This window comes from Lynx rufus, unplaced genomic scaffold (assembly GCF_022079265.1).
Source record: "Lynx rufus isolate CCGP_SWC_20201006 ecotype Redwood Valley unplaced genomic scaffold, mLynRuf1.p SCAF_7, whole genome shotgun sequence".
Lineage (NCBI taxonomy): Eukaryota > Metazoa > Chordata > Mammalia > Carnivora > Felidae > Lynx > Lynx rufus.
The window spans coordinates 77670734-77693308 of NW_025814889.1; the positions used below are offsets into that span (position 1 = coordinate 77670734).

At 43.0% G+C, this 22575-nt stretch overlaps 1 protein-coding gene across 2 annotated transcripts in view; it reads right to left on the reverse strand.

The window, feature by feature from the left end:
- Nucleotides 1-18807, reverse strand: part of SLC11A2 (solute carrier family 11 member 2) — a 36173-nt gene extending 17366 nt beyond the window's left edge. For both annotated transcript variants that reach the window (XR_006959800.1, XM_047066112.1), the window contains exons 1-9: nucleotides 18649-18807; nucleotides 7578-7649; nucleotides 5510-5658; nucleotides 4844-4969; nucleotides 3840-3959; nucleotides 2342-2448; nucleotides 1744-1814; nucleotides 1573-1640; nucleotides 105-260 (exon numbers count right to left, since the gene is read on the reverse strand). Coding sequence is in view for 1 of the 2 variants with exons in the window: in XM_047066112.1 (XP_046922068.1) it covers nucleotides 105-260; nucleotides 1573-1640; nucleotides 1744-1814; nucleotides 2342-2448; nucleotides 3840-3959; nucleotides 4844-4969; nucleotides 5510-5658; nucleotides 7578-7611 (831 nt within the window). In the remaining variant the exon portion in view is untranslated. The remainder of the gene's footprint in view (nucleotides 1-104; nucleotides 261-1572; nucleotides 1641-1743; nucleotides 1815-2341; nucleotides 2449-3839; nucleotides 3960-4843; nucleotides 4970-5509; nucleotides 5659-7577; nucleotides 7650-18648) is intronic.
- Nucleotides 18808-22575: the final 3768 nt, after the last annotated feature.

Below are 22575 nucleotides of genomic sequence, written 5' to 3' on the forward strand. Positions count from 1 at the left end.
TTCTCTCCTTTAGGGCTCTAACAGTTTTAAACTATGCGTGTGTCCCTTGCAACTGAAGGAACCATCAACTACCTGGGGGGCATGGAGATAAGGGCCATGCTCACCTTGACTAAGGCAGAATGCAGGTACATATTGTGTGGCATGATGACAGCTCCCACGATGCCCACAGCCTGCTCGATCTGTGGGGTGTGACAGCCTGGACAGGATGGCAGGAACATGCCCTTGAGTACCTGGCTCTGGCTGGGTTTCACTGTAACATACTATATGCCAACATAACAACTATTAGGATATGAGACCGGGGGAGTAACACAGTACTAGGAAACACTCAGCATCCATTGTTCCTTACAATACTTTCTCCAACAACTACCTGGAATAATGAGGAACACAGAACCATTAGGAAACCAAGAAGCATAAGAGGGGCTTGCTGCCAGAGGTCTGAGAATTCAGGACTGGGGTACCCAGACACTTTACATCACATTTTAAATATACAAAGTAGATGTGTGGAGAATGTAATTAATATTCTAAAGAAACAGTCAGCAGCTGCTAAGGGCCTCCCTGATAGCAGCTTCACAACCACTCCCTGGGAGACAGACCCAAGAATACAGTCAATTCTTGATTACCCACACTCATGCCTCTATTCACCTATGTTTATCTAAAAATCATTTATGTTTGCCACTAACATATGCTGAGACTCATTCATGAATACTTCCCATACATACTTTTTCCTGGTTCCGCATTTCTCTTGGAAACCTTAGACTAACCTATTGCATAATCTATTCACAAATTAGATACACTTTTCCAAGTTTAGTGAGGCCATTAAGCAAAAATCAGTTTATAACAATTGAACATAGGGGTGCCCAGGTGGCTCAGTTGGGTAAGCATCCAACTCTTGATTTCGGCTTAGGCCATGATCTTAAGGTTCATGAGATCGAGCCCCAAGTGGGGCTCTGGGCTGACAGGGTGGGTGGAGCCTGCTTGGGATTCTCTCTCTCCCTCTCTTTCTGCCCCTCCCCTGCTCACGTGTACACGCACGCTTTCTCTCTCTCTCTCAAAATAAATATTTAAAAAAACAATTGGACACAGAAAGGTACTATTACTGCATAAAACGGTACTGATTCCTAGGAGCAGCTGGGTTGGGGCACAAAGCAGGAAACGTCAGCTATATCCCTTAGAGTTCATTAACTGTTGCAATACAGAGAAAGTTCAAGCTGCAGTTGGTATAAGCCAATATAAGTAAAACCCCTCCAAGTTCACAGCCAGGAATAACCCTGCTTCCTCCCTAGCCCTCTCCCAGGATGCTCTATTGTTGGGATGGCCAACTTGGAACCAGAGAGTCTAGTCAAGGAAGTCCTAAAAAATCTAGTCACTTTTGAACTAGGAGCGCCAGCAGGCCTTCCTGGAGACTAGCCTTTGCTACAGATCCTATTCCTTCAAAACTGGCCTAGACTGAATTGGCTTTTTGTTAATGCATGGCATACAACTAAACCATCATAGCATTATATGATTGTAAATAAAAGGCAAAAAAAATCTTTCCTTTGTTGTAAAAGCTAACGAAGAGCCTATAATACTTGCCTCATATCCAAATGTGAGGGCCATAATAGTGATGAGAAAGCCAAAAAATGCTTCTAGCTTCCGTAAGCCTAAAAGGGAAAATGCAGCAGTGAGCTCACAGAAGGCAGACTTCTCCATCAGCTACATGATGGAAAGTAGATTCTTTGACCCCTCCATTCCCACTCTCCTTACCGTACTTGTCCAAAAAGAGAAATACAAAGGTATCTGCGATGGTGATGAGAACTCCACCCCATAGAGGAACCCTAGGTCAGAGGTAAGAAATGGAGATTAAAAGAAAGAAAGAAAACATTGAGAAACACTTTCTCTCCAACAGGTCTCCAGATATACAATACTTGGAGAAGCAAGGACTTGGGGGAGAGGCGACAGTGGTGGGAGGTCAGGCCTTGGGTAGTTTAGGATCACAGCACCAACTGAATTAATTACATTCATTCCAACACTGATGGTCTACTAAGTCAGACATTTCAGACAGCTGAAAAGTATAGGTCTTACCCCTCTAGGAGCTCACTGTCTAGTGGGATAAGCTGATATACAGATAAATAATTGTAACACACAATGTCACATACTATACAATAGTGGGATGTATAACCCAACATGAGAACATGGGACATATAGAGCCTACAGGCTGCTGGGAGAGAAGGTGGCTCCAGAAAGGCTCCACAGAAAAAATAATACTCAAGTTGAATCTTGAAAACTGAAAATGAGTTGGGTGGTTTTTACATTTGTTTTGAAATTTAGCAAAATATTACTCTCTGGAGGAAAACCCCCTCACCTTCCTACAGACAGGAGATTGATGGCAATAGCTGAGCCAATAACTTCTTGCATATCTGAGCCAATGATAGCCAACTCCACCATCAGCCATAGGATAATTCGTGGGACCTAAATACCAAACAGCAGAAAGACATGGTTCTAATTAATCATTTCTAAGAACTTTCCTTAGAGTTTGGAATTCACATCTGGCACTGACCCATCCACAGTCCTTTATAAGCTTCCAGTCTAGGGATGGACTACTGCACTGTGGCCCCCCGCTGGAGAAAGCAAGGGTGTTTCTACGTGGTAGAACCTATGAGCCGAGGTCAGGGCAAGGGCTGATCCTAATTTTTTCTCTCTCCCTTCCACTCAAGAGAGGAACAGAATTTCCATCCATTAATTTCCACTTAATTTCCCGCCTAAAAACAAACTTAAAAGTTTTAGGGGAAGATGAGGATGCTCATATGGTCAAAATATTGTTCAGGAGAGAACAGAAAATGACCACAAGAGAAAATATCTTGACCGTGGCTAAAGAGACAAAACAAAAATGAAAAGGCTGGGGTCATCCTTAATGTAATAATAATACACAAGCAAGTGAAAAAGGACAGACATGTAAAGGGACTTAGGGTGAACTGATTGGAATTCAGTGGCATATAAGAGGAAACTAATCTGGTCAAATAATCCAGCTAAAAGACAAATTTAGTTAATACTGGCTAGCAGAGGTCAAGAAAAAAAAAACAAACAAACATCTTCAGGTATTGACTATACAAAAAAATTGTCACAAAAAACAACTGTTAAGATACATGAAGAAAAAGAAGCTACAAGAAATTATAAATTACCATGGCTTTTTTGAGAAGCATATATGGGGAAATAAAGCAGATACAGATGGTTTCTCACAGCCATGAAAGGAGATTAAACATTTAGGACAAACCAGAGGCAGATCAGTATCTTATCTAAAGATGAACCTAGGTTAAAACTGTCTTCCAGACACAGAGTCCATTCCTGCCTGACATAGCAGTGAGAAAGGGCCAAAATGTCCAGAAAAAAGCTGCAGAAGACAGTAAAACCTCCAGGGTCATGGTAAATTGAAAAATAATTATTAACAAATCCAAAGATCCTGCCACATATAGTAAATAAAATGAAAAACCTTATTTTTCAAATTGATGACAAAGTCAATCAAAAAAGAAAATATGTATGATAGTAATAAAGATGTATGACTCAAAGTGCTTAGAGCACTCCCACCCCTCCATGGCTGGGCACTGCAAGATGCCAGAAGGCAGAACGAATGGCAGGTATTTATGCAAACTGAGTTTTTCGAAGGAAGCTTTCTGGCAAAAAGCGAATCTCAAGTTAAATTCTGAAGGAGTAGAGAAATATGGGTTGGCAGCAAGAGGAACTAAATAATATTCCTTGGGACTCATCCTCAGGGCCCCTGACCGCCAAGCCCTCAGGCCAGCACGTATCACCGGACACACAGGTTCCTACGAGATGAGTAACAAACAGCACACTACATTGCTCACCCTGGGATACTGACGGTGACACACTTCAGCAAGATGCAACCCCGTGACCACTCCCAGTCTAGCTGCAAGGCGCTGGAGTAGGAGCCCCACCATGGTGGCCAACAGAAGAACCCAGAGCAACTAGAAAAGAACAAAATCCCATCATAACACTCATTAGACACAACTGGGGTGTTTTTGTTTGGCTGTTTAGCAACATGAATGAGAAATACAACATTCAGGAAAGAGCCCAGATCCAGAATCAAATGACCTGAGTTCTGTATCAGGTTCTGTACATAACCTGCTAGGTCACCTCATACCTTTCTGAGTCTTAGTTTCTCCCACCTACAGTTTCTCCTTTGTTCAAGGAAACTATGTGGAGTAGATAAACCAAAACAAAAATTTAAAACCAAATATGTGTCCAAAATAAATTAAGGGGCACCTGGGTGGCTTGGTCAGTTAAGCATCCAACTCTGGCACAGTACATGATCTCAAGGTTCGTGAGTTTCAGCCCCACATGGGGCTCGTTGCAGACAGCTCAGAGCTTGGAGCCTGCTTTGGATTCTGTGTCTCCCTCTCTCTCTGCCCTCCTCCGCTGGCGCTCTCTCTCTCTCTCTCTCTCTCAAAAATAAATAAACATTAAAAAAATTTTTTTTAATAAATTAAAAAAAAAAAAAACAGAAGGGTGACTCAATCAGTTGAGCATCCAACTTCAGCTCAGGTCATGATCTCACAGTTCTTGAGTTTAAGCCCCACATTGAGCTCACTGCTGTTGAGTGAGGAGTATGCTTCAGATCCTTTGTCCCTCTCTCTCTGCCCCTCACCCACTCACATTTTCTCAAAAATAAAAATAAACATTAAAAAAAAAAAAAAGCAGATGGTGGAAAGTACTTTTCACCTAAGCATTACTGCCAATGAAGTATTTGCATGTAACTCCCGAGGCTGACATCCGACAGGCATTGTAGGGGGAAAGGATGTGAGGGTGTACTGTGTGTTTAAAAGGGACAGGGGTAAGACCAGATATTCACCTTAAATCCAGCCACCGCTCCAGACTGCAAATCAGACTCGATGTTTCCTGGATCCAAGTAGGCAATACTCATAAGAAAGCCCGGTCCCGTGAAAGCCCAGAGTTTACGAAAGCTAAAACAAGAATACTATACAAGAGAGGAAGACATCAAACGAATTACCACCTCCAAATTACTGATCTAATTTATCTGTTATTTTGTTACATATAAAACAACAATATGAGCTTCATAAGATCGAAAGACTTAGGATGTTGGACACTGCGTGCGTCCAAGTTCAACTTCCATGTTACCCACTTCTTATCAATAAGCTACCTCTTCTCTGTCCAAATAGGAGCCCTTTCTTTACCTGTTCTTTCCATCAATCAGCCTCTCAGTCTAAAACCTATCAGTACCCCTATGCCCAATCACTACCCAAATGGGACACTGTAAAAAAAAAAAACATGAAATTCATACTTCTGGATCAAAAAATATTCACTAGGTCAATGTGGCAACTGTTTTTCAAGGCCCTCATTTTCCCAAACAGTTTCTACTTATTCTGATTACAAAAGCTGTCTTCAGAGACTGCTTGCCAAAATTAGATGTGAGGCCATTAATCTTGAGTTATCCAGCAGACTTTTCACTCCTAAGTTTTCTCTAAATAAAGATTTCCTCCAAAGATTTGTCACTAACCTCCTCTTCAGGAATGGCAATCTTCTCATCAAAGTAGGTGGTGAAGGGCTCCTGTGAGTGCCCAGTGGACTGGGAAAGAGATGAGTTACTATAGGCAGGGTTGAGGGTACCAAGACTGGCAGTGTCCCCATGGTCTCCAGAAGCATCATCTAAATTAACAAATTTGAGAAGAAATGAAAATGAACAAAATACACTGACAACTCATCCTTAGTAACTTTTAAATTAAATCTTTTAATACCTAAATGCACAAGACCAAGCGGACTCTACTCAATTTATTTCTAATATTTTATTTATATTTTTAATAAACTAATTCCTTTCTTAAAAGTTTATTTTGAGAAAGAGAGCACTGGGGGGGAGGGGCAGAGAAAGAGAGTGAGAGAGAGAACCTCAAGCAGGCTCCATGCTGGCAGCACAGAGCCCAATGCAGGGTTCAAACTCACGAACCATGAGATCATGACCTGAGTCAAAGTCAAGAGTCAAATGCTTAACTACTGAGCCACCCAGGCGCCCAAAATAAATGAATTCTTTAATAGGCGATATATTCACAGGGATGGAAATTCAGGAAATAAAAAAAGCTTATGGTAACAAAGCTCCCTCTCACCCCTCTTCCCCAGTCACTCAGCTCTAGATCAGTTTTAACACTCATCTTGCAATGGTTTTCCTACTTTCACACTTCTATATTCCCAGGTAGCAATTTTTAGAACCACTTCATTTTCTTCTAAAAACACGGATGTCTAGGGCTCAAAATATAACATTCCCAGGCTGGTAAAACCTAAAATCTTAACTTTTAGAAGAAAGGAACTAAGTCTGTCTAGTTCTGTCTCCAACCCATCATTTGGTAGGACTTACTCAAAGAATCATCCTTGGACATTATACCTCTGTCAGGCTTCTCAATAAATGTGGAAGCTGAAAAATCCTGCCACAGTTCAAGCTAAAATCTGAACCTGCAGGAAAGCCACCAAGCAGGAACCCTTTGCCTCCTGACTACGGTCTGCAGTGAAGAGCTTTGGGTCACGGGGTGTGGGCACCCTTGTGATAGGAGGTCTCATCTTAGACTGGTAATCAGTGTTTCCCTGAGTCCTGCATTTCGCAGTTAATCTTAAGTGCTGGGAAGGGGAGGGTCTGGAAGAAAAGGGCTAATCTGCCAGAAGGACACAAAGCCTAGTTTGGTAGCCATCAAATGGCTATTTTGAACCACAGAGCTCTCTAATGTTAGGGTTTCCAAGAAATCCTTGCAACCTCCAATTAGAAAAACAAAAGCTTTCTTTCTATAAGGAGCTGACCCACTGAGGTGAAGTGGCCCTGAATTAATGAAGATATTTAAAGAAAAGGAATGAAAATTCTAAAGGGGACATTTAGAATTCGGAAGGATTAGAGCACTCAAGAAGCTCTAATGGAATACACAGTTTAAGGTGCTTGCTCAGTATTTTATTGCTCCTCACGTTAAGTATCTGCAGTGCTATGAAAAGCCAAAGCATTCTAAAGAATTTTATGCCAGGTCTGTGGTTAATACTGCCCTTGCAAGCATTACTGCTATAGAAACCAAACTTGTAGCTAATCTTGGCTCATCTCAGAATTGGAAATAAGACAGGAGACAGATCTCTCTAGTTATAAATCCATTTTCATTTACAGCCTAAATTAGCAGATGGTGACTGGATCGGACCTGATTGGAGCAGGTCTCCGTGATGATACTGTTGGCTAGGGAAGCGGAGTTAAGGACAGTTTTTGTTACCACAGATGACAAGAAGGAAAATATGGTCAATTTCTGTTACTGATTTAAACCTAATTCCAGGGCGCCTGGGTGGCTCAATTGGTTAAGCGTCTGACTTCAGCTCACGTCATGATCTCATGGTTCGTGGGTTCGAGTCCCTCATTGGGCTCTGTGCTGACAGCTCAGAGCCTGGAGCCTGCTTCAGATTGTGTGTCTCCCTCTCTTTCTGCCCCTCTCCCACTCATGCTTTGTCTCTCTCTCTCTCTCTTTCAAAAATAAGCATTAAAAAAATTAAAATAAAAAAAATAAACTTAGTTCCAAATAAAAATCAGACAATAACACAAAGCTGTAAATTACCATCTGGCATCTTCTGTTCAGGACCCAATACCATGGTGGATGACTGAGTGTCCAAGTTCTTAGAATAGGATTCTGAAATGGAGAAAAGGAAGAGAGGAATCAGCAAGAACAAACTAAAAGTTTAGAACCAGCATTTTGTTACTCTGTACAACTGATCCCGTATTATATGAAAAGAATTAATCCTTCTACTGAATTAGATAACCTTGAAAATAATTAGTTTTCAGAGTATGATTGAGATATTTAATAAAAATATAAAAGTCTTGCTAATAAGACTTCTAAGCCAAACTGAAGCAAAAGGTGTTTCAGGGAAGTAGGCAAATACTTTTTAACGTTTATTTATTTTTGAGACAGAGAGAGACAGAGCATGAACAGGGGAGGGGCAGAGAGAGAGGGAGACACAGAATCCGAAACAGGCTCCAGGCTCCGAGGTGTCAGCACAGAGCCCGACGCGGGGCTCGAACTCACGGACCGTGAGATCGTGACCTGAGCCGAAGTCGGACGCTCAACCGACTGAGCCACCCAGGCGCCCCGGAATACTTTTTAATAAGCATCCACAGAGAGGCTGCTAGGCGATTCCCCAGTTTCTGGCCTTTGCTTCCAGATTAACTCAAATATTTAAAACCAGATTGGTCCCCCTGCCTTTTACAAGTTTTTTATTTTAATTTTTTTTAATGTTTATTTATTTTTGAGACAGAAAGAGACAGAGAAGGAACGGGGGAGGGTCAGAGAGAGAGGGAGACACAGAATCTGAAGCAGGTTCCAGGCTCGGAGCTGTCAGCACAGAGCCCAACGTGGGGCTCGAACTCATGGACGATGAGATCATGACCTGAGCTGAAGTCGGACGTTTAACCAACTGAGCCACCCAGGCGCCCCAAAGGACAAAGATCTGTAACCCTTTTTGATCTAGGAAACAATTTAAGCTCATGCTTCAATTTTCTGAGAAGGGAGGAGAAAAGGAGGGCCATTATTCCCCAGGCTCATATTTCCCTGAGGAGAGAGAGACTTCTCCTACGACATTTCTCATTCCCTAACCCTTCAACAACCGGGAGCAGAAACTAATCACCATGGTCTTCCCTTCTTGGGCTCTCAGGGAAAGATGAGGTACCAGGAGGAGTAGGCACAGTCTGCAGGATGCCAGAACTTCTCTCTGGCCTGCAAGGCCCAGGTGGGGGTCAGGGGACAGCGGGATGAGTGGTTGTCCCAGAGGTTCAGCATCCTGTTGGGTTAAGTTTAACTGGGGAGAGGGGAAGATGGTAGTAAGCTCATCTAGCCACAGATCTATGGAGTATTCTCCAGTCAACCCCACCAATCAGGATGATTTTTTAACATTTTGATCTGCTGATTAAGGAATTTATTTCTCAGTTGATTTCAAATTTAGAAGGAGAAAGACAAGGCAATATTTATTGTTTTTTAAAAAAATTTTTTAATGTTTATTTCTGAGACAGAGAGAGAGCATGAGCAGGGGAGGGGGGGAGAGAGAGAGAGAGAGAGAGAGAGAGAGAGAGAGAGAGAGAGAGATACAGAATCCGAAGCAGGCTCCAGGCTCCGAGCGGTCAGCACAGAAACCGACACGGGGCTCGAACTCACAAACCGCGAGATCACGACCTGAGCCAAAGTCGGCCACTCAACCAACTGAGCCACCCAGGCGCCCTAAGGCAATATTTATTGTTAACCCTAACCCCCACTTAAATCCCAATAAAAACTATCCTCCTAAAAAGTTATAAAGCCTCTCCTTAGATATCTTTTACTGTATAAAGTCTTCATCTCTCTTGTCCCTTGTTCCTATCTGAACATTCCTCTACTTTCTTTTTTACATAATCTATCTACCAACATATTCTGTACCTATTTTAAAGAATTACAGAATTCAGACCTGAAGGGTTTTAGGTTTCATCTATCTTCCCGATGTAAAACATACTACCACTTACTAATTTGGAAAACATAATCTTTTACCTCTATAATCACCAATATCAAGTATTTTGTTGCAATGGACAACTAGCCATGTCCCTCCTATCAGGTTTTAAGACACCAGATGTCGTAAAACCAGCCAACAGATGCCAGTAATACTGATGATATTCAAACCCTCTTTAGCACCTCATCTAAATGAGATTTACATAGCTGACCACTCAGAGTAGCAGTAGCCACTTGGATTCCAATCACAGCACAGCCCTTTGGCCCCATTCAGAGCCTTTTTATTTTACATAGAATTCTAAGAAGCTAGGTTATCAGGTTATCCTAACCCATCATAAATTAGGCACTGCAAATCAGCTTTGGGACTATGGCTCTTACAGGAAAAGGTTTTGGGCCACTTGGTGTGAGGTAAAGAGCCCTTCTTTATACTTTGATCAACTCTGAGAACATTATTATTACTTAAAATTACGTTATTAATATTTTATTATGTATTATGTTATTATCAAGAATAACTCAACTTTCTTCCAATGTGGCCCCACTCACCAAGAACTGACTAAATTAGATTACTTTTATAGTGATGACTGAGAGCCTCTTTAAGGCACAGAATTGTTTAATGCATCTGGTGAAATTTTCTCCCCAAAATAAGCTTTTAAATTAAATTCTGAGAACAAACAATTCAGATAGTACTCTGTTTTTCCCCAAGCCTACAGTCTACAAAGGTGATAAACAATTTTAGACAGAAATATTTCATGATAAAATTTTTTACAATTGTTATTTGTATTCTAAGGGACTATTCCTATACTAACTACATACAGAGCCAATAAGATACAAGAAGTCTGACCTTCTCTCTGAAATCTCAGGAATGTATTATTTTAAGAAAGGAAAAGAGATTATAGATTCCATTTTTCTCATCAAAACTTGCAGTTAACAAACTATAAGTTCCACTGTTTCCAGTGTCTACAGAACATAACGAGAGCAGGGAATAGAGAAGGTCAGTTATGCTTGGTATTTAAATCTCCATGAAAATTTAAGACTCATATGGAAGCACTGAGTTAATATTAAGACAGTTTTCCTCCCTAGGACTATGCCACCAGATCATTTCAGTCATTTAACTACATTAATAAAAAGATCAAGTTGAAATATAAGCAACCAGAATCAATCCAGCAATACTTGGTAATTATGATTAATATACCTTTGATAATATTCTAGCTCACCCTCAACCATAAAGCGTCACCTTCTTCCAAAGCCAGTAAGTTTCCTCCTGTCAAACAGCAACAACAGAAAAATGGCACTCCTGGATACATGTACTATAAACTGTTTTATCCCATTCCTTATCAAAAGTTGTTAAGAATGAGGTGCCTGGATGGCTCAGTTGGTTGAGGGTCCAACTCTTGATTTCAGCTCAGGTCATAATCCTGGGGTCGTGAGATAAAGCCCCATATCAGGCTCCTCACTGAGCATGGAGCCTGCTTGGGATTCTCTCTCTCCCTCTACCCCTCTCCAACTTGTGTGTACCCACTCTCTCTCTCTTTCAAGACAAAAAAAGCTGTAAGAATGTTTACAAGTGGGGTGCCCGGCTGGCTCAGTCGGTAGAGCAAGAGGGCCATGTGACTCTTGATCTCGGGGTCATGAGTTCAAGTGCCACACTGGGGTCATGAGTTCAAGCCCCACGTGAGATCAAGCCCCACAGAGATTACTTTCAAACAAATGTTTTACAAGATAAAAAGGCTAATAAAATTACATTTTCTGTCTCAAATGTTAAAAGCACCCTTTGACCCAGCAATTATGTTTCTAAGAATGTATCCTAAAGAAACACTCATACAAGGAAGTATGCGCAAGGAAATTTCCTGTAACGCTGTTTGTAGTATCAATAGACTAAAAACAACCTTGATATCAGTCAAAGACTGGTTAAATAGACTATGTACATTCACAGGATAGAATGCCATGCAGCTATTATAATAGAGCATATCTAACTGTACTGATAGGGGACAATCTCCAAGATATGTTTTCAAGTAAAAAATCCAATTTATAGACAGTATGGAATCATTTATATGGCAAGAAGAAAAAAAGAGGAGGGATGATAATATACATACGTACATGTATGGACTATCTCTCAAGGACATACCAAAAACTAATAATGCTGTCCCCAAGATGAAGGAGTAGGGAAGTACAAACAAGGTCAGGTGAAAGGAAGACCTCTCACTGAATATACACCATATACCATTTTGCACTTAAAAAAAAATCATTTTGTCGTGTACTTGTACCATTTATTTATTTTTTAATGCAAAAGTCCTATGGATTCACTCAGCTTCCAAACAAATACTTTCAGAATGTGTAGATGAACTCTGTCTGACAAAACTTCTGTAATGGATAATCAGAGATCTGCAGCTGTCCAGCTGGCAGGCATATAATACACTGTCTTAAGCTTAACTTATTACTACTTTGTCTTAGTGCCCAAACAGCCATGCTCTGAAATTATGAATTGGGAATTTCACTTGAATGCAAAAATTAGAAGCTGCCTTGTCAGGAGTTTCCTGACTCCTTAATTTGGGTATCCCCCCAAACACATACTAGCCATAATCAATTCTGAACATCTAATTAACATTATCTCATGTGTTCTCTTAGCATTCACAAGAACTCTGGAAGAACAGTCAATTTTTTAAAGAACAATTTAGATAGCCCAAATCTGTTTTTAAATTGCCCCCAAGAAAGTTGAAATACTGAATGTTAAAAAACATGTAAGTTAAGGGGCGCCTGGGTGGCTCAGCTGGTTAAATATCTGACTCTTGGTTTCAGCTCAGGTTATGATCTCATGGTTCCTGAGATGGAACCGGCCATAAGTTGGGCTCCACACTGACAGTGCGGAGCCTGCTTGGGATTCTCTCTCTTTCTCCCTCTCTCTCTGACCCTCCCCTGCTGGTGCACAAACTCCCTCTCTCAAAATAAATAAATAAACCTGGGCACCTGGGTGGCTCAGTCAGTTAAGCATCTGACTTCAGCTCAGGTCATGATTTCACAGTTTGTGAGTTTGAGCTCTACGCTGACAGCTCAGAGCCTGGAGCCTGCTTCGGATTCTGTGTCTCCCTCTCTCTCTGGACTTCCCCTGCTCCCACTCCTCACTTGCTCTCTCTCTCTCAAAAATAAACAAACATAAATAAATACATACATACAAACTATTTCACCGATTTCAGAGTAGTGTTCAATATTGCAAAAGTCTCCCTAAAATTAATTGTAAAATTTAGAGAGTAATGTTTTTGAACATTCCTCTAATTCATCCCTTTTTACCTCCCCTCCCCTCCCCTAGATAAATAAAATCAAAGACAGCATTAAGAAGGCAACAAACTCTCATAGAGGGAACCAAAAGTGTTTATATGGAAGCAACTGGCTAAATAAATGTGAACAGGAATGTTTAAAGTTGACTGGCAAAATTCACAGGGTAGTCAGGAATCGCTTTTGCAAAGCATGGAAGGACTGAACATCCCCACCCTGATTTATTTTTTATTTTTTTATTTTTATTTTTTTAATTTTTTAAAAATGTTTATTTCGGAGAGAGAGAGAGAGAGAGAGAGCGAGCATGAGAAGGGGAGGGGCAGAGAGAGAGGGAGACACAGAATCTGAAGCAGGCTCCAGGCTCTGAGCTGTCAGCACAGAGCGTGACGTGGGGCTCGAACCCACAAACCGTGAGATCATGACCTGAGCTGAAGTCGATGCTCAACTGACTGAGCAACCTAGGCGCTCCTCCCACCCTGATTTAGACCACAGGTGCTGCCCCAAGACCCCCACCAAAGCCCATGTAAGGAGTAACATAACATAGCATAACATAGCACCTAGAGGGTATTATGCTAAGTGAAATATGTCAAAGAGGGAAAGACAAATACCATATGATTTCACTTATATGTGGAATCTAAAAAGCAAAACAAACAAATGAACAATCTCTTAAATACAGAGACCAAACGGATGGTTACCTGAGTGGAGGTGTGAGGGAAGATGGGCAAAATAGGTAACGGGGATTAAGAGGTACAAACTTCCAGGTGGCTGGGTGAGTCAGTCCATTAAGCATCTGACTTCATCTCAGGTCATGATCTCATGGTTTCTGAGTTCAAGTCCTGCACTGGTGAGCTTGAGCCCTGTTTAGGGTGAGCCCCAATTCTCTCCCTCCCTCTCTCTCTGCCCCTCGCTCACTTGCACCCTCTCTCTCTCTCTCTCAAAAAAAAAAAGAAATACAAACTTCCAATTTTAAAATAAATAAGTCATGGAAATGAAAAGGAAAGCATAGGGAATATAGTCAACAATACTGTAATAACATTTCACCGTGGCAAATGGGAACTCCATGTACCATGGGAAGTGTCCCATAATGTACAGAATTGTCAAATCACTATGTTGTACACCTGACTCTAATGTAACATTATATGTCAACTATGATAATTTTTTTTTAACGTTTATTCATTTTTGAGACAGAGAGAGACAGAGCATGAATGGGGGAAGGTCAGAGAGAGAGGGAGACACAGAATCTGAAACAGGCTCCAGGCTCCGAGCTGTCAGCACAGAGCCCGACACGGGGCTCGAACTCACGGACGGCAAGATCATGACCTGAGCCGAAGTCGGACGCCCAACCGACTGAGCCACCCAGGCGCCCCGATAATTAATTTTTAAAAAGCCTTGTGAATTTCTAAATTATTCTTGAGGATACAAAGTTTAGAATTTTTTAAATTTAGATGTAAGTGCCTCCTATTTTTCTGTTATGAAAATGAATTTGATAGAAAATGATAAAATGAAGAAAAGACAGGTTGAGACTGATTACACCTACTTCTGTGAAGGAAAAGTGAAAAGTCCCTGTGGTGTTAGTTTAAGAAAAGGCCTGAAAACTCTAATCCTCACTACCTAAGTAGAGAATGTCTTCATATTACAATGTCTTCAGCCAAAGCCACGGAAACACACCCAGTTCACAAAGTACAAACAGTACTCCTATTGTACAATGTGCTTAATACGCATCAGGGCTTCTGTATGTGTGTGTCTCTTTCTCACTCTGGCACGATGGCCATTAAGATACCAGTGTGGACTGTTTTTCATTCTACTGACTTTGTATACTGTAGTAATAATCTCAAAATTGGGATAATCTTGCTTAGTCTCCCAGAGAACCATAATTTCAACTCAACATCAAGTCTGCTGTTTCTCACTTGAGCTGGACTTCTGAGAATCTGTTTTACAGTTGAAAGAAAAACATGACATTGAGAACACTGAATGATAAAAAAAAAGAAGAAGAAGAAAAAAATGTTAAGCAGCAAGGAGAGAGGGAGTAAGAAATGGGGAGAAAGATAATGAAACTGGCTGCCTGGGTGTCAAAGATGATAACAGCTGGGAGAAATGTGGCCAGGCTGTCCAGAAGTACTGATCTTTCAAAAAATATATCACTCATCAACCAGAGACTTCAGAATTAGAAGGACCTGATACCTACTAGACAGAACACTTTCTCTGCTCATTGCTGAGGGTTAACCAGCTTTCAAACCTCTATGCTCACAAGTCAGGGTCCCTGAAGTCTTACCTCTAGAGACTGTAGCTGGGTCTTTGTTCCTCCCAATTCTCACACAGAGAGCTTCCTCTGATTTCTTCCTAACCAGAAGTAAACAGCAGTGCATTTCCCTTTGGGGGAACCAACCTGGCCTCCCAGCCTGACGCATCTATCCTGCAACTCTACGCTCTGTGAACAATTTCAAACACCCCTTTATATTGAAATAAGAAGGTCAGTATTAAATAAGCCTATACCCACTCATGCCTCAGAAAAAATGTTTTGCCCTCACACTTGCATGAGTCATTTTCCTCTGGCAAATGTGAAGAATGATTATTACTAGACTACATTCAATTCATTCATTCCAATGACACATTCTGGCCCCTCGGACGTAGCCTGGCCTTAACAATTTGAGTACATATTTTCCTCAACATGTCTCTTCTTAAAGTAAAGAAAAATTATATGTACAGACAAATAACACTTACTACAAGATTCTCCAGCTGCACACCTGCCTCCTTCTGCTCTTTGGAACTTGTTTAAAATTTTAATAATTAACTTGCAGCCTTCTCCTTTCATTACCTAGGGGTTTTAGCAGTCACTTGATTACTAGCGATTAATGGGACCAAAACAAAAATAACCCAAACAAGATCACCTACCAGCAATAAGCATAAAGACAAGACTAAGAACCCCAACTTCCCAATTCAAGGTTTTACTGGAAACTTTGGTCTTCACATTAAAAAATATAAGTGACTTCAGCCTTAAAATTAAAAGTGGAAGAGGAACTAGATGATAAGTATATTTTCTATCATTCCTGGCCAACTATTTTATATTCCATTCCCATTTTATTATAGTTTATAATACAAACAATGTTGTATGTTATCCATGATGTCCCTGATAATGTCTGAAGGGTCTTTCTTTGTGTCTCCAGGGGCCCCAAAATGTCAATTGTTAAATATCTGTTTGTTAAATTATCAAAAGAATAGCATCTGATGAGACAAAAGGGGTCTAGCTTTTCCAAAGCCTTATATTCTGCACATTCAAATGCTCCCTGCCTTCTTTTCCAAAATATTTTATTCAGACCACAGAGACTCAGATGGTAAGGATGACAACAACATTAGAGTAAAAGGCTTCCTTTTCTGCCTTAAACACTCAACTCTTTGAAGATGCCACTCCCTTTCCTCCTTACTCAAGCACAAGTAAAGAGGTTTCGAGAAGACACCGTCCTCTACCCTCACCAAACCCACATCCAACTTTCAACCCTACAGAAGTACTAAATTGTCTCATTCCAAAGGTAAATAACTGAACGTATACCATCCGTACTTCAGCCAAATCGGGACAGCATACTCTTTTTCACAAATTCGGAGTTTCTCATTTTGTGATTATGCTATGTGTGTAAATAGCAGCTTTCGTGGAAGGGGAGAATTGGAAGACAAAACAGTCTTCCATTAGTGCCTTCCAGATAACACCGTGAGAACTTAGGGGAGACTTTTAGGGGCACCTGGGTGGCCCTAAAATCAAGTGTCTGACTCTCGATTTCAGCTCAGGTCACGATCTCACAGTTCGTGAATTTGGGCCCTGCATTAGGCTCTGGAGTAGAGCCTGCTTGGGATTCTGTCTCCCTCTCTCTCTCTCTCTCTGTCCCTCTCCCCTCTCAAAATAAACAAATAAACATTAAAAAGAAATTTAAAAAAAAAGAGACTTTTAAGCTCATGGAAAGGGTATAAATCTGTCAGCAGACTGTATTTATGTACATGGGGAGGAGACAAGGAACAAAGACGCCTTTCACTCCACAGCACCCACCCAAAAGATGCTACTTTATGGATACTGTTCTCTAACCTCTAACCTTGACGTCACTGAGTCAAAACTGAAGTAAAACTGCTTAGTAGTCGCTCTGTAGAGTAATCCAAGGAACCACTGCGGATTTCCTAACAGTAAAGTAAGATTAGATTCATACCAAGCTTCCCCATTCATTAACAAGAAGTGTTGCCAGCTGCCCAGAAATTCCCCTCCGAAGTCCCACAGCCATCCCGGAAACAAGAGAAACCAAGTATACTGCAATCATGGCCTTTTTGGTAGTGGATCCAAAATAAACCGTGCCTGGGCCAAGACTGTCAATGAAGTATTTTCCAATGAAAAACTAAACAGCCCAAAAAGTTCTGAGGCTTCGTTTACTCAACACAGCTATCACAGCCATACCTAGTATAGTGATAGTTTCCAACCTTATTTAATGATACAGTAAACACCCAGTAGGAAGCCTCTAATCACCCGGAATTATACTATACCTTCAGGTCAACGTTAACACCAGGGATGGAAAACAAGGGCCTAAGGATTCATTCACAATAGGCTCACACGATTCTGAGCAAAGGGTAAGTTATAAGATCAGAATTCTTTAGACGGGAATCTTTAGCGGAAAGAAGGCACGTGTAAGTAATAAAAATTCCTACGCGCCAAGAACTAAGCACTTCATCTGTATCAACTTATTTTATACTCACTAACAACCCTGTAAGATTTATATTATCAATTCTCATTTTAAGTTCCTGGAGACAAATGAACCAGGAGGCTAAGCAACTTGCTCAAAGGTTTGCACAGCCAAGAAGTGGTGCAAACTGGTGGGCCTTCCATTCACAGGAGTCACAGTCAACAGTGTCCCCCCCCCCCCCCGGTTTCACCGATATTCACTAAAATAATGGCCAGCAAAAGTTTCTGGAAGCCCATCTGCCCTTGCTTCTCCTTCCACAGAATTTCTGCTTTTGCCTTCCACTTTAAAGATATGCCGCGTTCCCTTAACTTCGCAGCACTCTTCTGAAAGCAACAGACAATATGAAAATATGCTCATTTTACACACAGGAAAACTCAAGCCCAGGTTCCTCAACTTCTTCCCTAATGATGCTCTTTGAAATCGTCTGGTACATGAGTCGGGGAATTGGGGCGCGGGGGAGGGGTGGAGTGGAAAGGAATCCAAAGACGGAATATCGCAGCTTTAAAAGCAGGGATACAAGAAACCGAACAGTCGGAGAGCATCCACCCCACTTCCATACCGTGTGCCCCCTATAAAAGTACCTGGAGCCAGGAAGCGGCACAAAGAGCCCTAAAACCAATCTACACGCGAGTACTCAGCGGCCTGCCCAGGCCCTTCACTCGAAGGCGCTCCATGGATGTCGGCTGCACTAAAGTGATCTTTATTGTTGAAGAGGAGCGGCGGGAGGCCCAGGGAACGGGCGCGGCCCCAGGGCTCCGCAGATAAGAAGGCGGCTGCGGGGACCTTGCCCTGTGCCCGTCGCCTCCTGCGCGGCGTGAAGCGAGTCAGCGCACCCTGGATCACGGGTTCCGGCGCGGCGGCAGGTCCAACCGGGGGTTCGGCCATTTCGCCTAGGCCGCGGCGGGGAAGGGACGAGGCCCCCACAACCTCAGGCGTTCGCTCCCTGCCCCCACCCCCCGCCCCCCTCTCTGTCTTCCTTCGAATAAGGCGGCTCTGTCTGGCCCCCCGCGCCTCAGACCCTCCCTGCCCGCACCGCCCCTCGCCGTCCCGCATGGCGCCCCGCGTGCCCCATACTGGCCCCGGCGCCTGCTCCCTGGCCCACCCCCGCGCCCTCCCGGCCGGCCTGGGGAAACTGGTGCGGCCGCGTGACCCCTGACCTCGCCCGCCGGTGGCCTTACCGGTTCCGCAGCCACCAGACAGGATGCCCTCGCGCTGGCCGCTCCATATCCCGGGAGCTAGCGCCAAGCCGGCCAACCCCCTACACGCCCCGCGATTGGCCGATAGGACCGCAGTTGCACATTCCTATTGGCTGGACTCCTCGTATTCCCGGTAGCTGCCGGCGCGCGTGGCCAGCTGAGGGCGTCGCGAGGGTCCGCCCACCCCAGGGTCAGGCTGGAGGCGGGGCCACGACGGCCTGGGCTGGAGCTGTTTCTCGCCGAGCCATTGCGAGCGCGGGTCGTGCTCAACTGAGTGTGGATGTCGGGGCTCCGGCGGTCCTGCGCCCAGTCCCGGGTCAGATCAATTTCCTACCTCAGTTAGCCGCTGCCTCACATTAGATACTGGCAGTCAAGCCCCTTTTTTTTCTGGAGACTTTGTTCAGCGAGGTACAGCTCCACTCCATAAAGTTTAGCCAACCTGGCAGGACCATATGCTCTCGTCCCCAGAGCCACACCATAGTATCTGCTGCTTCACCGAAAGCAACCCACACCCGGGAGGAATCGCGAGACATCAGCTAGTACAGCCAGTTCCACCGCATCAGATGCCCCACTCCCAAGCTTCTGTAATGAATTGTTTTCCTCCATCCTACCCGGCTGGTTCGCTTCTTCCCCCAAGCTTTATCTCTGCCTACCTAAAAGCGATCCCGCCCCAGCCCCAACCTCACAATGCCAGCCTTTCCCTGAAGATGATAGCCAGACTAGTGGTGCTTTAGAGGGAAGAAAAATTGTCTGACGAGCCACCCTCATTTTCTACAATGCCCTTTAGAGCTTCCAGTAACATTCTTAGACACCCCCCTACAGCTTACGTTGAAGATAACCAGGCTTATCTAACCAAATTGTAGGCTTAGAGAGGAAAAGAAGCATAAACCCCTCCAACTTCTTTCTCCACGTAAAAAAACTGCTAGGAGAAAATTTTATTAGATAGTAAAAAGAGTCCAAGAGAGGAGGAAGGAGAATGAACTGCAAAAAGAAAACTCCAAATCAAGTAAAAATCTCAGGGACAAAAAAAACTGGGCTGAGTATCCTCAGTTACTCTGGTACAGGCTGGTTTCCATACAGAACTTCCCCTAGAGAGAAAAAGAAAATGCACAAATTAGTTCTGAGAATCTCTCTCCAACACCTCTGGGTAGTTTTCAGAAAGGCTTGATGAAGTCCTTCCAGACCAGAACCTTTCCTGTGGGAACTTCTGCTGCAACTAGAAAGTAAAATGGCTGGAGCCATTCATGTCCCCCTAACGGGTCTGCTCAGCTAAGCAACCTCTTTGGGCTTCCGCATGGTTGCTGGCTACTTACTGAGCTCACAGTGTGGAGCTTCATCCTTCTTAGGTTGCTTCTTCATTGTGCAGGCTGGATTTGACTTTTCCGAGTGTCGGCTCCTGCCTGTATATATGCAGACAAGTGCGCCTCCCTTGGTTAGATAAGGGCACTTGGGCTGCTCTGGGCAACACCACGTTGGTAAAGACACTGCCGGGAATTTCAAGAGGCAAACCACACCCTTCAAAGCATAATCAAATTTCATCTTTGACCTGCCATGAAAAGGGAAGCATCGTATATCTGCCACTCCCGGATATTAATGAACAATTAATTGAGTTTGAAAACGTGTATTCTAAGATTTCGTCTTTGATCCACCGGGCAGGAGCTGGAGGCCAATCTGTGAGTGGCAGTGGATGAAAGGGGTGGAGTCAAAGGAATTGCTTTCCTTCAGGATGCCACTCCCCTTGGTGTGAAGCTAGTTAGGGCACTTGTACCACGGCAGCATGTGCACAAGGACTCTGCTCCCATAAGGTGTTAGCTGAAACCAATTAACCCCAAGCCTGACAGTCCACTAGTATTTTCCATAGGTACGTGCAGCACTGATGCAATTATGAGGAGTCTCACGGTGTGGGTAAAAGCACCGCCCAGTCTGTCCCTTGGGATCTGAGGGACCCGCTGGCTCAGGCTGGTCAATCAGTGATCCACAGGCTGACAACAAAGACATGCGAACCCAGGACTGGGGCATCTGCTGGAAAAGAAAAAGAAAAAACAAAAACGAAAACCTGAGACTGTAAAAAAATCCAGAGCAAGCCCAGAATTTCTCAATCTGGGAGAAGGAGAATTGAAAGAATGAGGAAATCATGCCTCTGGCAAATAGTTTAGTAGGCCAGCTGGAGGCAGAGGTGGAAAGGAGACATGGGGGCGGGGCAAGTAAGAAGAGTGAATTGGGATACTGGGAGGAAGAAGTTGCTGCCTTCAGAAACTTTTCTCATAGTTTTAAAGAAAATCTGCTTACTACCACAAAAACATATGCAAATAAGTGCGACAGAAAGAAATGTCTTAGAATGGAAAAGAAAGAAAAGAGTAATGGATTCATATTGGTCAAAGTAGGCTTCTAGCAGGTGGCTCTGCTTCCTATTCAGAACAACCGTAGGGTCAGATCTACAAATCTCTTTCCCGGATCCCAGATGAAGATCTCTTTGTTCCAGGGCACGCACAAATACTAAAAGTCGTATCATTACAATGTGCCCTGCTCCTTGTCCTTGTGCTACCTCAGACAAGTTCCCCAATGCAGAGCTGCCTTAGATTGAGTGGGGCACCGATTTGTCCCCCTTCCCAGGAAAATACGTACACACGAAATCATCCCTGAACTAAAATGTTAGAGGAAGAAGCCCTATTTTGGTTTAGGAGTTCCAAAAACAGGAATGGATTTTACAATGAGACTCTACCATAGCTCCTGTTTTGTTTACTCAACAGTTCCCCTGGTATATACACTCCACTCATGCCTTCCAGGTCCGCGATTCTCACTGACATTAATTGCATTCTTATTATGTATCCGTATCAGACACCACATATAACATGTCACAAACATGAGCTAGGCTTTGAACACAGATCTGTTCTTGAAGAACCAGCGCTCAACTACCATACCATTCTGCCTCTGTTGTGTACACCTAAAACAATTCCCTTTCATTCAACTCCAGCTCAGAAAACAATCTCTTGTAAATTCCCTGAATATCCCACATTACCACAGTAGCCAACTCGTTTCTGGGTAGATGTTACTATGTGTTTGTGTCGCGCGTGCCCTTTATCGAAATAGGAGACTTTTCCTTCCATCTTTACCTTTGACCCACCCTCCAAGTATTCTTTTTCATGCTTTTGTTTTCTCTGAAGCAGCTGTTAGGAATTAACTCCTCCCACCCCTCCCCTTCCTTACCTGGAAAACTCGTTATTATCATTTAAGCTTCCCTTAAAATATCCCCCTCCGTGATGCATTCCCTGCCTCCTCCAGGCTGCATTAGCCCTCTATTCTGTCTTTGACCCAAGCAAATTTTGCTCTACTCTAGCACTGGCTCATTCTGTATATACCTATTGAGAATCTACTGTGTGCCAGGCATAGATGGGGTGGTACAGATATAAACACAAATAAGATAAGCACAGCCTCTTACAGGGTTATTGTTTTGGTGCATCCCTTCTCCCACTAACTTGTTAGCTTCTCAATACGGGTGATTATCTTATCTTTGCACACCTGCTAACAAAGGCCAGCTATATGGGAGGTGTTTCATAAACGGATTAGCCCACTTTTTAATATGTTGTGGCTGACATATTGCCTGACAAGGCAATACAGAATAATAATTAGGATATGTTTATATTAATGTATCTATTTCCCAAGTTGAGTCTTACTACCCTAAAAACATTCCTCCCTCGAATCTGCTAGCCTTGTAAAGCTATTGCTGTGATAAATGTTGGAATGCACAGGCAGGATACCCCTTGAGAATAAAGGACTTATGACCCCAGCTGTTGAAGTGGGCACACTGCTGGCAGATGGCCCTCAGCTGTCACGTCATGCCTCTTTCTTAGGCAGCCCACACGGAATGACTGATTTATGTAGGAGCGTAAAGATTCATCCCTCTCACCC